The following is a 16,249-nucleotide window of genomic DNA, read 5'->3' as shown; positions in this document are numbered from 1 at the left end:
ATTCGCTTTTAATGCGCGGGGTATACGCTGCAACTTGAAATAAATCGTTTTTTAATTGTGTTCAGGTCTCTGGTGGTAAGAATGTGTTCTTAGAGATGAAATGACCCTATTAGCGCGCATGTACCCGTTCCAGCGCTCAGTTAATACCCTGTTATCCATTCGTTACCTATTCGTTACCTATTCGCTTATAATACATTTTTTTATACGTTTCACCTGTTAGAAAAGGATTTTCAATTATGTCCAGGTCTCAGACGGTAACAATGTGTTCTTAGAGATGAAATGACCCCATTAGAGCGCATGTACCCGTTCCAGCGCTCGGTAAATAACCTGTTACCTATTCGTTACCTACTCGCTTTTAATGCGCGGGGTATACGCTGCAACTTGAAATAAATCGTGTTTTAATTGTGTTCATGTCTGGTGGTAACAATGTGTTCTTAGAGATGAAATGACCCCATTAGAGCGCATGTACCCGTTCCAGCGCTCGGTAAATAACCTGTTACCTATTCGTTACTTTTTCGCTTTTAATGCGCGGGGTATACGGTGCACCTTGAAATAAATCGTTTTTTAATTGTGTTCAGGTCTCTGGTGGTAAGAATGTGTTCTTAGAGATGAACTTACCCTATCAGTGCGCATGTACCCGTTCCAGCGCTCGGTTAATACCCTGTTACCTATTCGTTACCTATTCGTTACCTATTCGCTTATAATACATTTTTTTATACGTTTCACCTGTTAGAAAAGGATTTTCAATTATGTCCAGGTCTCAGACGGTAACAATGTGTTCTTAGAGATGAAATGACCCCATTAGAGCACATGTACCCGTTCCAGCGCTCGGTAAATAACCTCTTACCTATTCGTTACCTATTCGCTTTTAATGCGCGGGGTATACGCTGCAACTTGAAATAAATCGTGTTTTAATTGTGTTCATGTCTGGTGGTAACAATGTGTTCTTAGAGATGAAATGACCACATTAGAGCGCATGTACCCGTTCCAGCGCTCGGTAAATAACCTGTTACCTATTCGTTACTTATTCGCTTTTAATGCGCGGGGTATACGGTGCACCTTGAAATAAATCGTTTTTTAATTGTGTTCAGGTCTCTGGTGGTAAGAATGTATTCTTAGAGATGAAATGACCCTATTAGCGCGCATGTACCCGTTCCAGCGCTCGGTTAATACCCTGTTACCTATTCGTTACCTATTCGTTACCTATTCGCTTATAATACATTTTTTTTATACGTTTCACCTGTTAGAAAAGGATTTTCAATTATGTCCATGTCTCAGGTGGTAACAATGTGTTCTTAGAGATGAAATGACCCCATTAGAGCGCATGTACCCGTTCCAGCGCTCGGTAAATAACCTGTTACCTATTCGTTACCTATTCGCTTTTAATGCGCGGGGTATACGCTGCACCTTGAAATAAATCGTGTTTTAATTGTGTTCATGTCTGGTGGTAACAATGTGTTCTTAGAGATGAAATGACCCCATTAGAGCGCATGTACCCGTTCCAGCGCTCGGTAAATAACCTGTTACCTATTCGTTACTTATTCGCTTTTAATGCGCGGGGTATACGGTGCACCTTGAAATAAATCGTTTTTTAATTGTGTTCAGGTCTCTGGTGGTAAGAATGTGTTCTTAGAGATGAAATTACCCTATTAGCGCGCATGTACCCGTTCCAGCGCTCGGTTAATACCCTGTTACCTATTCGTTACCTATTCGTTACCTATTCGCTTATAATACATTTTTTTTTATACGTTTCACCTGTTAGAAAAGGATTTTCAATTATGTCCAGGTCTCAGACGGTAACAATGTGTTCTTAGAGATGAAATGACCCCATTAGAGCGCATGTACCCGTTCCAGTGCTCGGTAAATAACCTGTTACCTATTCGTTACCTATTCGCTTTTAATGCGCGGGGTATACGCTGCAACTTGAAATAAATCGTTTTTTAATTGTGTTCAGGTCTCTGGTGGTAAGAATGTGTTCTTAGAGATGAAATTACCCTATTAGCGCGCATGTACCCGTTCCAGCGCTCAGTTAATACCCTGTTATCCATTCGTTACCTATTCGTTACCTATTCGCTTATAATACATTTTTTTATACGTTTCACCTGTTAGAAAAGGATTTTCAATTATGTCCAGGTCTCAGACGGTAACAATGTGTTCTTAGAGATGAAATGACCCCATTAGAGCGCATGTACCCGTTCCAGCGCTCGGTAAATAACCTGTTACCTATTCGTTACCTACTCGCTTTTAATGCGCGGGGTATACGCTGCAACTTGAAATAAATCGTGTTTTAATTGTGTTCATGTCTGGTGGTAACAATGTGTTCTTAGAGATGAAATGACCCCATTAGAGCGCATGTACCCGTTCCAGCGCTCGGTAAATAACCTGTTACCTATTCGTTACTTTTTCGCTTTTAATGCGCGGGGTATACGGTGCACCTTGAAATAAATCGTTTTTTAATTGTGTTCAGGTCTCTGGTGGTAAGCATGTGTTCTTAGAGATGAACTTACCCTATCAGTGCGCATGTACCCGTTCCAGCGCTCGGTTAATACCCTGTTACCTATTCGTTACCTATTCGTTACCTATTCGCTTATAATACATTTTTTTATACGTTTCACCTGTTAGAAAAGGATTTTCAATTATGTCCAGGTCTCAGACGGTAACAATGTGTTCTTAGAGATGAAATTACCCCATTAGAGCGCATGTACCCGTTCCAGCGCTCGGTAAATAACCTGTTACCTATTCGTTACCTATTCGTTTTTAATGCGCGGGGTATACGGTGCACCTTGAAATAAATCGTTTTTTAATTGTGTTCAGGTCTCTGGTGGTAAGAATGTGTTCTTAGAGATAAAATGACCCTATTAGCGTGCATGTACCCGTTCCAGCGCTCGGTTAATACCATGTTATCCATTCGTTACCTATTCGTTACCTATTCGCTTATAATACATTTTTTTATACGTTTCACCTGTTAGAAGAGGATTTTCAATCATGTCCATGTCTCAGGTGGTAACAATGTGTTCTTAGAGATGAAATTACCCTATTAGCGCTCATGTTACCGTTCCACCAGAGACATGAACACAATTAAAAAACGATTTATTTCAAGGTGCAACGTATACCTCGTTTATTCAAAGCAAATAAGGAACGAATAAGAAGCAGGGTATTAACTGAGCGCTGGAACGAGTACATATGCGCTAATAGGGGTATTTCATCTAAAAGAACACATTATTACCACCAGAGATATGAACTGAATTAAAAATCTTTTTCTAAAAGATGCAACGTACAACAAACGTAATATAAGTGAATAGGTAACGAATAGGTAACAGGGTATTTATCGAGCGCTGGAACGGGTACATGCACGCTAATAGGGTCATTTCATCTATAAGAACACATTGTTACCACCAGAGACATGGAGACAATTAAAAATCCTTTTCTAAAAGGTGCAACATACAACAAAAGTATTATAAGTGAATAGGTAACGAATAGGTAACAGGGTATTCACCGAGCGCTGGAACGGGTACATGCGTGCTAATAGGGTAATTTCATCTCTAAGAACACATTGTTACCACAAGAGACATGGAGACAATTAAAAATCCTTTTCTAAAAGGTGCAACATACAACAAACGTATTATAAGTGAATAGGTAACGAATAGGTAACGAATAGGTAATAGGGTATTAAACGAGCGCTGGAACGGGTACATGCGCTCTAATGGGGTCATTTCATCTCTAAGAACACATTCTTACCACCAGAGACCTGAACACAATTAAAAAACGATTTATTTCAAGGTGCACCGTATACCCCGCGCATTAAAAGCGAAAAAGTAACGAATAGGTAACAGGTTATTTACCGAGCGCTGGAACGGGTACATGCGTTCTAATGGGGTCATTTCATCTCTAAGAACACATTGTTACCACCAGACCTGAACACAATTAAAAAACGATTTATTTCAAGGTGCACCGTATACCCCGCGCATTAAAAGCGAATAGGTAACGAATAGGTAACAGGTTATTTACCGAGCGTTGGAACGGGTACATGCGCTCTAATGGGGTCATTTCATCTCTAAGAACACATTGTTACCACCTGAGACATGGACATAATTGAAAATCCTTTTCTAACAGGTGAAACGTACAACAAACGTACTATAAGTGAATAGGTAACGAATAGGTAACGAATAGGTAACAGGGTATTAACCGATCGCTGGAACGAGTACATATGCGCTTATAGGGGTATTTCATCTATAAGAACACATTATTACCACCAGAGATATGAACACAATTGGAAATCCTTTTCTAAAAGGTGCAACGTACAACAAACTTTTTAAAAGCGAAATAGTAACGAATATTTAACAGGGTATTATCCGACCGCTGGAACGGATACAAATGCACTTATAGAGTTATATCACCTCTAAGAGCCCAAATCTTCCACCAGAGACAACAAAACAATTGAAAATCATGTTTTAAAAGGTGCAACGTAAGATACACGTATTATAAGCGAATTATAAGCGAGTGATGGAACGAATTAAACAAGGTAATAGCATGCTCCGAAACGATGTACACCCTGCTTACATGTTTAACTCTACCACATTATGTAAGTATGTGCCTGTCCCTAGACAAGAGCCTGAAATTAAGTAGTTATCGTTTGTTTTTGTGTTACATATTTCCGTTTATTTTTTTGTATATGAAATACGGCCGTCAGTTTTGTTGTTTGAATTGTATGAGGTTGTCATTTCTGGGCCTTTTATAGGTGACTACACGGTTTGGGCTATGCTCATTGTTGAAGGCCGTACAGTGAACTATAGTTGATAATTTCTGTGTCATTTTGGTCTAATGTGGAGTGTTGTCTCATTGGCAATCATACCACATCTTCGTTTTTACGCAAGCGCTAACACGGTGATTTCATCCCGTCGAACCAAGATCCATCTTCAAACATACGGACATAAAGCAGTTAAAAGGTAGAACGTATAAAAAACAAGTAAGGAACAAATGCGTATCGAACATGAAGTAAAAGGATCGGTTGAGCACAAACACATATAAATAGGTCATAAAAAGATCATTTTACCTCAACCAATTCAGAACTATTACCATATGTAAGACTATTAACAACTAGATTTGTAATTGCTAGCAATAACGGAAGGCACCCCTTCCCCCTATTACCAGGTGAGCGACAGCCATTTTGACAATTCCAAAGTCAAAGAGAGCATCTACAGATGTCTAGTAACATTTTTGCAAAGTTTCATTAAGTTTGAACATTTTGAATATTTGATATTTTTGCTGTTTCCATGGTTACGGCGGCCATTTTGAAAATTCTAACTTCAAAATCCAACTCTGCCTATGCCAGTTACCATTCCTGTAAAGTTTCATCCAGTTTGCGGAAAATTCTTATTTTTGAAATTTTTGACCTTTTTGCATTGTTTCCATGGTAACAAGACCTATTTTGGAAATTCCAACTCCAATGTTGCTCATCATTACTGTGAAGTTTCATGAAGTTTTGAGCATTTTTAGAATTTTGAAAATTTTGGTGTAGTTTCCATGGCAACATAGTAGTTCCAATGATCGCCAAAATCATCCAACACCTGTATATAGTGGGCACCTACATTGTTTTAAAATATGATGATTCTGAGTTGAAGCATATCCAAACAGTTCACCAAAAACCAAAAGCTAATTTTTTTCACAATTGTGCCGTTTCCATGGTAACGGCAGCCATATTAAACTATTCCATGCCATAATTAAAAAGGGGGAAGGATATTAAAAATCAAATAAGTAACGAATAGGTAACGAATAGGGAATAGGGAATAGGTAACGAATAGGTAACGAATAGGTAACGAATAGGGAATAGGGAATAGGTAACGAATAGGCAACGAATAGGGAATAGGTAACGAATAGGTAACGAATAGGGAATAGGGAATAGGTAACGAATAGGTAACGAATAGGTAACGAATAGGGAATAGGGAATAGGTAACGAATAGGCAACGAATAGGGAATAGGGAATAGGTAACGAATAGGGAATAGGGAATAGGTAACCAACTTGACGCCCATTTAGAAATTTGACTTTACCGGATAAACCCGCAACTAAATCGTATGACGATATTGTAAAGTTATTGAAAGACCATTTAAGTCCGAAACTATTGATTGTCGCTGAGAGATTTCGTTTTTATAAACGTTATCAAATACAAGGAGAAACTGTAAATAGATATGTAGCAGAACTTAGAAAGTTTGCCGAATATTGTGAATTTGGGAACTTAAATGAATCTTTAAGAGACCAGTTTGTGGTTGGACTTAAAGATGAACAGACACAAAAGAAACTGTTAACTATGACGGACTTAACTTTTGTGAAAGCTATCGGAATTGCTATAGCCGTAGAGACTGCAAACAAAGATGCAATAGACCACTTTCGAGTTCATCCGTCACCGGAAAAAACTCGTCAATTATACGCGCTTTTATCACCGTCATTTGTGCGTTTTGGGGCGTCGTCACTTCCCTTCCAATGTTGAGCGAGTGGTTGGAAAACTATAATTCTATATTATACGAATTATTCGGCAAATTCAATTCTCAAAATTGACAATCAACACTGCTGTCATTAGGGAATTGTCAGTAAGTACCTACAGAGCAACCATTATTTCTAGTTTATCCTGCACAAAGACAATCACTAAGACGCTTGATGAACGTAAATAGTGCAGGGATACAGGCGACCCCCTCTATCTGGTAAATGACGTCATAAAGGCGTGCATCATTGACGAGTTTTTGCCGGTGACGGATGAACTCGAAAGTGGTCTATTGAGTTAAGAGGAAAATTCAACACGGAAAGTTATGTTAACAGGATACAATGACAAATATGTTGGAAAATTTGAGGACAACATCTATATATCGGAACTTGAAGTTGAAGGATGATTTTTAGGTGTGAGCCGAGATATGAGGAAGATATAAATGTATATGTAAAGGGGGGGGGGATATGTGGTACCCATAATACCCAAAAGTCGCATTTGGATAGACGCATTCAACATAGTTCCAAAAATTATAACTATTTAATTGAAGGAAGACACATTTATAGTAGAATAGTTCCTAACATAGAGATATATAATGCGATGTGGAACTATTTTGCTAAATAAGGAAATCTAACAAGCGACAAATGAATGAAAGCCTTTTAATTGGCTTTCATCATAGTTGTTAACTTTCGTCACACGTCTATGAAGTGTACGCTTTAAAATAATTAAGCTTAATTGTTAGTTTCCTTAGAATAGTGATTTCGTTTCTAATTAGTTAAAGTTGAAGTGTTTCAGCTCATTGTCAATCTCTTCCGCCTCTGTGTGCTTCCATTTTGGTATGTATAGTTATTGGAGTTCTATTTATTTTCCAAAAAGCCTGCATTAGGGACCTATCATTATTTACCTCGGAGGCGGGGGGGGGGGGGGGGGGGGGGGGGCAGGTCATTTTGAAATTAAACAGAAAATTTCTTGATTTCCCCATAATATTTTACGGTTTTTATTTGATCCCACCTGTAAAAACATTAAAAAAATGTAAACCCCCCTCCCCCTATTAAACATGCCAAAATTTTAATATGCAAAACACTCATCATGTAATTTCATGAAAATATTGAAAATGAAATATTCTCAATGGATTGAGTCTAAACACATATTTGTGGGTAAACTGCTATGAAATAGGACTCTTCCATAAATATTAGTAGGTAGACCAAGCCAGTGCTTTGAGTACCTTTTTTCTGATTTCCTTCAACTTTGTATTTGTTTGGCTTTATAATTATTTTGATATGAGCGTCACTGATGGGTCTTATGTAGATGAAACGCACGTCTGGCGTACTAAATTATAATCCTGGTACCTTTGATAACTATTCTTAAATTGGGCTATTGAAGAAAACCTGATCATAAGTAACTCTGTATAAATATACAGTCATTACGAAGTAAACGTTTTGAATAGTAACAAGCAATTATTTACTAAGAAGGATCTATTATGTCTCTCTCTTGAACGCTGTTTAAACTTCAGTTTTATGCAAGGCCTCCATTGAGTCGCTAAACTGTTATATGGATAGTTCATGCTTTCTGCTTGAACAATTCAAATACTCATTTATTGTCACATTTAACACATAAACGTGTTGTAGTAACCTTAAAATTTGAAAATATTAGCCTAAAAAGTACATATTGCGAGGGAGTCACGGGCGGGCGGACAGGTATAAATGGACCCAAAGGGATCTTGTAATAAAAACAAAAAGATACATTAGTGGTGTTCATCATCTCAGAATCATCTTTTGTATTACTATTCAACGGTTGTAATCAGATTAGATGAATATTTAATCCTTTATCGGGGAATTTATTGCTCGAAACTATCTTCTTTCGTGATGCGTGTGATTTGTATTTTTGGACAAACTTTTGCACAAATCTGTAGATATCGTTTTATTTTGTACTTTATATCTCAATCTATTAATCTGATTATAACATTACATCTTATGTGACACAAAATGGTAGCTTCCTTCATCACCAAAGTCTTGTGATGTCACTTAATTTTATATAAATGGTGTTAAAAATATATTTCGATTTGACTGTTGTAATGTTCTTCTTAACATTTTGTCTCTTTAAGTATGTGAACTACTTATTTCCATGTGCAAAAAATCTTGATCCCCCCTCTTTGAATTTATCAAAAAAAAAATTTAACCCACCTTTTTCACATACAGAAAAAAACTTGATCCCCCTGTATTTTGACCAGCCCACCCTCCCAGATAAAAAATGATAAGTCCCCTATTATCTTTATTTGAATTTAGATATTATATGGAGACATGAAAATCGTGAGTTTGAATATCTTATGTGATTTATGCCTTTTTAAATCAACTTGTACATACTTGTAGGAACTATGAAACGAAATACATTTAATCCAATTACTATGTTTATAGTTAATTGTATGGTAAGAATAAAACAGTGTTGTAACGGCACGTCTACTACCTCAAAAAAGAAACGATACAAGGCAACGTTTGTTGCATATACATTGTATAATGAAAAAGGATACACTGTACCAAGATACATTATTGCCCAATATTTACAAAGCGTTATTTTATATTAAAACCATTGATTTAAGGATGTATTTTTCTGACTTTTCAGTCTTGTTCAGTCTCGTTGAAATCTCGTTCTTGAATTATTTTCAAAACATGTGATACAAGTGAAAAATATCAACAAATTTTAAAAAGATTATAATCAAACATAACGCTGTCAAAAAATTGTGTATTTACAATGAATGGTTTTTGAGAAATCCACTATTCAAATTTTACGACCAATCAAGTCTGTATTTTTAGCCAAAATTTAGAGAAAATGGGTGAGGGATACACAAAATGAATTTACAAAAATCATGTACATCCCATATAATTTTGGTCTTTTCAAATTTCTTAGATATGTATTTTTTCAATTATTTATAACAAAAAAGTTGAAATAATATGCATTTTGTTCTTAAAACTGAGAAAAATCACAAAAATACAAAATTGAAAGCATAGTAAATTTTACACAAAAAAGCTTCAAAATATGATAAAAATTTCTTATATTTATACCTACTTTAAGTAAAATTTATTCAGATTGGTCCACTTCATCTTTGTAGAAAGTTTGTAAAAAAGTTTAATTGTGGAACTGTGATTTTTTTCACGATTATAGCCAAAAAATAGGTAAAAATCGATGAAAAATGGGAAAATCAGCAAAATTGGGCATTTTCAAAGGGCTGTAGCAAGAAAAGAAGTGCACCACCATATGCTTTTTTCTTTACCAATTATTTTATTACAGTCTTATAATCCAAAAAATCAGGTTAAGAAAAAAAGTTTAATTCTAGAAAGTTTATTTATCATTCGTCTCTTTCAAAACTGACCTTAGATAAGTTTGGCTATATATTTAGGGTTTACATGTTTTGCTTTTCAATTTTCTTATTGAACACACATGACAAATAAAACATTAATGACATTTGATACATGAATAATGTGAGGAATATACGAATGTTAAGTGATACACGAATGACAGTTGCTGAATGAATAATATGAATAAGATATAAATGTAAAGTGATACAGTTTACATGAAAAACAGGTGAAGTACGAATGATATGTGGAACATATACAGATATGAGGAAGATATTAATGTAAAGTGATACAATAATGACAGTTGATTCATGAATGATATATGCAGTATATTTGATTGTTAAGTAATACATAAATGCACAAAATGTTGAATATGGGAATGTCAAGCGATACATGAACAACAATTGATGAATGAATTATAAGTGATAAATAAGTGACAGGTGATACACAAAATAATTAGATGACAGATGATGCATACATGACAGGTAGTACGTGACTGACAGACGATACATACATGACAGGAAGTACATGACTGACAAACGATACATACATGACAGGTAGAACATGACTGACAGACGATACATACAAGACAGGTAGTACGTGACTGACATACGATACATACATGACAGGTAGTACGTGACTGACATACGAAACATACATGACAGGTAGTACAGAACTGACAGACGATACACACATGACAGGTAGTACGTGACTGACAGACGATACATACATGTCAGGTAGTACATGACTGACAGACGATACATACATGACAGGTAGTACGTGAATGACATACGATACATACATGACAGGTAGTACAGGACTGACAGACGATACACACATGACAGGTAGTACGTGACTGACATACGATACATACATGACAGGTAGTACAGGACTGACAGACGATACATACATGACAGGTAGTACGTGAATGACATACGATACATACATGACAGGTAGTACAGGACTGACAGACGATACACACATGACAGGTAGTACGTGACTGACAAACGATACATACATGATAGGTAGTACGTGACTGACAGACGATACATACATGTCAGGTAGTACATGACTGACAGACGATACATACATGACAGGTAGTACGTGAATGACATACGATACATACATGACAGGTAGTACATAACTGACAGACGATACATAAATGACAGGTAGTACATGACTAACAGACGATACATACATGACAGGTAGTACATGACTTAAATGACAGGTAATACATGACTGACAGACGATACATAAATGACAGGTAGTACATGACTGACAAACGATACATAAATGACAGTTTGTACATGAGTAATAGGTAAAAAATAAACAACATTTGTTGCATGAGCGACAAGTGTATCATAAATAACAGGTAATACCGTAATGATAGGTGGTACATGAATGACAGGTGATGCACAAATAAAAAAAATGAATGACAGAAAATGCAAAAAAAGACAGGTGTCATTTTCCAGTGACATGCAACATCCCCATTTATCCCCGTCGAACCCCTATTGGAAAACCAATTTTTGTTTCACTGCAAAATAAGTACATATTTAAATGGTCTAGCCTTTTGTCTACCTCATACGTTTTTGTATATCTGCTATTTATTACAAGTTAGATTTAAATTTAATTCAAATAGCATAAGAAATAAATTAAATTGAAATACAATTTGTGACATTTGTAAATATTTATATATTTTATTATTTTGTTCATTTCAGAATTTACCTATCAATACTTAGTAGATTTTTGAATGAAATACATGTTTATAGAATTGTCAAGTTTTAGCATACTGCGGACATATATGGTACATGATGAAGTCTTCATAACATGTGAACATGATATATATATATCTTTATTCGAAACTCATATCTCTTAATGAGAGATTTTGTTAGAATAGTAGAATAGTGACTTAAAAAAACCAAACACAAAATCATACCAGATTCATAAATTGAAACCCAGTACAATTTTTGATATTGAGTTCATATAATACAAGTTGATATCTAGGAACTTAGTCAATGATTTATATAAGTATAACACATTATATGCAGTTATTTAGAAATGATACCAAAGCTTTCAAATATATTACTTTTGAAATGGTCAGAGGACGTCCAAATATTTACGTAATTTATGGTCTGTAATTTTTGGTTAGAACGTGGCAATAGTCAAAACTGCAACAGAAATCATGTCAAATGTGAACTAAAATCTAAACATATAAATGCAATGTTGTTATCAAGAGAAGATTTTTGTCCATTGGAAAGAAATGACACTGTTATTTTTATTACCTTACCCACGGCGACATTTTTGTGTTTTATCTGTTTTGTAACCTTTATGAGTTTAAAATATGAAATCAAATTAATTGTGAGAAAGATACAAAATCGATTCACTACAACAATAATGAATTCGGAAATAGATTTTGATGTTTATATATCGATGAATATAGAAAACCAAGATGGAACAGCATGGGCCATTCAAACCTTGAATGTGTACCTTGAGCAGCATGGACTGAAAACGAGTATTCCATATCGGGACTTTGAGCCCGGTGGTTTCCATGTTGAACAAATATACACAAATATTATACGGAGTCGTTTCTACATCGTTGTCCTGACAGAGGATTATCAGGAATCTCAACACCAAAATATAGAATGGAACCATATATGGAGTTCCTTCAAATGCGAGGATAGAATGAACATCGTTGTGATTAACTTTGATGCTTTAGATAGTGCAAACATTTATGATAGGAGACTAAAAGCATTTTGTAGACTAGGTTATACGTTTGAATTTTGTAATTTTGATCACCGTTTACTCTGCAATATCCGAAACTCATTGAATCTATCTCTTCGAATTAATCAAAACACAACGTCCTATTCAGGCTATAGATCGGATCAGAATATAAATTCAGAAAATTAAAGAAAAACAAAAAAATAAAAAGCCATATACAACAATCGGATGTCTAGGATATTATTGTTAGCTATTTATAGGATAACTACTTAAGGATATGCTATCAATAGTTAATATACACATATACTCAAGGGTTGATTTTAAACAGATTATACACTTTTTACCATAGTAAGTTATATTAGTTACATAGTGTGCTAGTGACCTAATAAGATATACATGCTATATATGTGGTCAGTAAATTACATATGGGGTGAAATCGAACTAGCAAACTGTGTAACGAATTTATCTTTCTGGGTATCTTTACATGTTGTATTTTGACTAGTGATTTATCAAAGTGATCAAGTAGGCAATATTATGAACCAACCTCAATTGGTCTATACAAAACAAATGCCAAAAGTGTTAGCTTATAATGTGTATTTGAATTTTTTTCAATCGTTCATCATAAATTTATTCGTTTGTGTAAACCTTTCATATTTTTTCTAAACACCGTGTTGTGTTCTTTACAAAGGATTGTTATATCACTACTAGCCGTGTATTGAAATAAACCACGCTTACTGACCACATATTAAATATAAATGTCATCACGTGGTTGCTCTTAACCAATGATGTTCCTAAAAATGTATAGGAGGTAAGATAATGTTTAATATCCTTGCGTGACTACTTGAGTACTATGTTTTGTAATATGTCGCTTTTAATATAAAGCATATATTTTGAAGTGTGAGTGTTTTTTTTTTAAATAAAATGTGAATAAATGAGACTAATATAGTGATATGGTAAATTGTGTCATTTGCCTTACAATTAATAGACATCGAAATGTGCAATTGTCGTACGAGAAATAGGTTTTTTTAATGTCAAAATTTTCAATTTAATGTCTGAATGAAACTTCATAATCTACAATTTAGTCAATAAAAAAATCAATATTTGCAAACATCACATATCACTAAATTTACTTGATTTCAGTAGATAAATTGTAGTAGTTTCGAAATTTTCAATAGATATTTCCTTAAATATTGAAATAAAGTAGAGGAAATGCAAACACGTATCTTTAAAGTGATATTGAATATTTTTAAATCTGTTAACCATAGTGTACTTTTGTGGTGTTATTTATATGTAATTTTCCTATTTTATATGTCAAACTCCGAATCATCTTGCAGATGCATTCTTCATTTGGGACCGGAAAATCACAAGGCTGTACGCAAAATTAATTATAAAGTATATCAAACTCTTAGATATGCATCAGTAGATCATGGGAATTTAAATTTATTTGTAAATGACTTGGTTATTATGAGGTCATTCACTTCACAGTTTGAGTATTATTACAGTATCACTTCATGCAGGATTTATTATTTTTATTTTCATCCAAATAAATTTTATGAAAGAAACTAAATCAAGTGTATTAATAATTAAATACATAAAACTAAAATGGTTTAACATCTAATGTATAATGAATTTCGCGTCTTGAACTATTGACGGAACAAAATGTAGGAAGAAAAAAATGTTAATTGTTGGGACTCATCTTTCGGACTTTAATGATCATATCTTATTATATAATATATGTTTATATATTATATTATTGTCTTCTATAAATCAATTGTTCCCATATAACTATCTTTTGGTTAAACATGTATGTTACTACTAATCCGATAGTGGACTGCGTGTCTACTTTGCAAATACAGTTTTAGTATATTATCTTAAAAATGGACATTAGCTGTTCCTGGTACAACACCCAAACGTTTTGCAAAAAAAATATCAAGGCTGCTACCTAGTGTTCACCAATTCAATTTGTTAAGATAGTTAGAAGAGGTATGGACTCTTTAAAATATATATATTTTTAAAACAAAATGATATATAAGTATACTAGTATACAATTTAATTATTTAATTACAAAGATTTACATTATATCACGATTATACAAACATGACAAATAGAGGTTTTGATTTTTTATATTCTTTACAAAAAATCAGTAAAGTAAAGCAAAATCTATTTACACGACAGACAGTAAAACTTGAAAAGGCAACCTGTAAATCAATCACCAGTACAAGGTCTAAAGTCCAATTCGTTTTCCAAATACAAATGAAGAGAAACAAACATTCTAATTTAAAAGAAAATAATGTTTGTTTGCTTTGATTCATTGATACGTGACAGCAGGCCAAATTCTATTATAACACTTTTTATTTAGTGCAATGTCCTTAAAAATTGATATCTGGGTTGACAAATTCTTAACGTAGGCTTGAAACATTTCTCAACAGACAATTAGTTTTGAATTTCTTAATTTATTCAAACCTCGACAAAAAGTCTCCCTGTCGTCATCAGACTTAGATAAATCTGACAGAAGGTAAATCTATGGGATATAAAGATTTACTTTTATTGAAGTTTCCTTTACTATCAAAGCCAATTTATTTGTCAATACATATAGAAGATGAACACTCATTCAATGTGACACTTGAGATATTCTGCTATCATGCTTAAATGTACTGATATTATTTATACTGTTGGAACCCCATTACTTCTAAGGATATTGCATTGATTAACTCATATAAGATCTAGATTTTACATATTCCAGACGATTTTGACATTGTGATTTTTATTAGAGGACTCACAAAAAAACCTAGTCTAGAGTATGCAGTGTTGCAATGCATGACAGTATTTTCTAACACACTTCCGAGATACCAATTGAGTAAAATATTAAGTTTGTTTTGCGGACAAAAATATTTTAGATTTAACTTTGCCAAATCATACAAATTTATTCCAGATTAATCAGATACATTCTAAGATGCCAAAACATATACTGATGATATTCTCTACTAGCACTGAAATTTGTTGGAATGAAGAAGAATATCCTATCATATGATATAAATCATTGCTATATCAAAATTAGTACTCATAAATGTTCACTTCATACAGTGTAGCTTTGTCTAAACTATTTTCAGGTGGATGACATCCAATATACAGTTGTCCTTCAGAGTTGAAAGCCATAGACACAGGATTAAATATTTCTACATCTTCAGTCTTGTAGTATGTGATGAATTGTCCATCACTGTCTAAAACATGCAATAGGCTATTGTTAGTATCTGTGACTACTACATAGTCTTTTGGGGTTGTTGCTATTCTAATAGACTTTAATGGACGCCTTGTATTTATGTCTTTATTTCCTTCATACATATTTAGAATTTTCATCGCAGCTCCGATCACTACAACTTTGCATGTTTCTGCTTCAGCGTTAAAATCAAGAACAAAAATGATACCATTCTTTGTACTTGTTATATTTAATGGATGATTGAAGAGGGGTATGTTATTGTTATGTCTGTAGACAGCTAGCTTTTTCCCCACTAGATCCATAACAATGACAGCTGGTGTGTGTCCCCCGCATACTATTATATTTTCTCTAGTGATATGGACAGCAACTGCATCAAAAGGTGAGACATTATATTTGGAGTCAATTATATCATTTGCTTCATTCTTTATCTGTAGTATTCTCGAATCTCCAATGCAAAGAAGGAGGTCATTGGAACTATTTATAGCCAT

At 34.2% G+C, this 16,249-nt stretch overlaps 1 protein-coding gene across 1 annotated transcript; it reads right to left on the bottom strand.

Annotated features, from left to right (window-relative positions):
- Window positions 1-15,598: 15,598 nt before the first annotated feature.
- LOC139526453 (uncharacterized) lies at window positions 15,599-16,249 on the bottom strand. Its single transcript, XM_071321602.1, has one exon. It carries the CDS (start codon window positions 16,247-16,249, stop codon window positions 15,599-15,601), a length of 651 nt encoding a protein of 216 aa, XP_071177703.1.

This window comes from Mytilus edulis, chromosome 6 (genome assembly GCF_963676685.1).
Source record: "Mytilus edulis chromosome 6, xbMytEdul2.2, whole genome shotgun sequence".
Classification (NCBI taxonomy): domain Eukaryota; kingdom Metazoa; phylum Mollusca; class Bivalvia; order Mytilida; family Mytilidae; genus Mytilus; species Mytilus edulis.
Note: the sequence above shows the minus strand (reverse complement) of the source record. Positions and strands in the feature narration are given on the sequence as shown.

Excerpts from the sequence above, each read along its gene's own strand:
- LOC139526453 (XM_071321602.1), bottom strand. The coding sequence starts at position 16,249 with ATGGCTATAAATAGTTCCAATGACCTCCTTCTTTGCATTGGAGATTCG.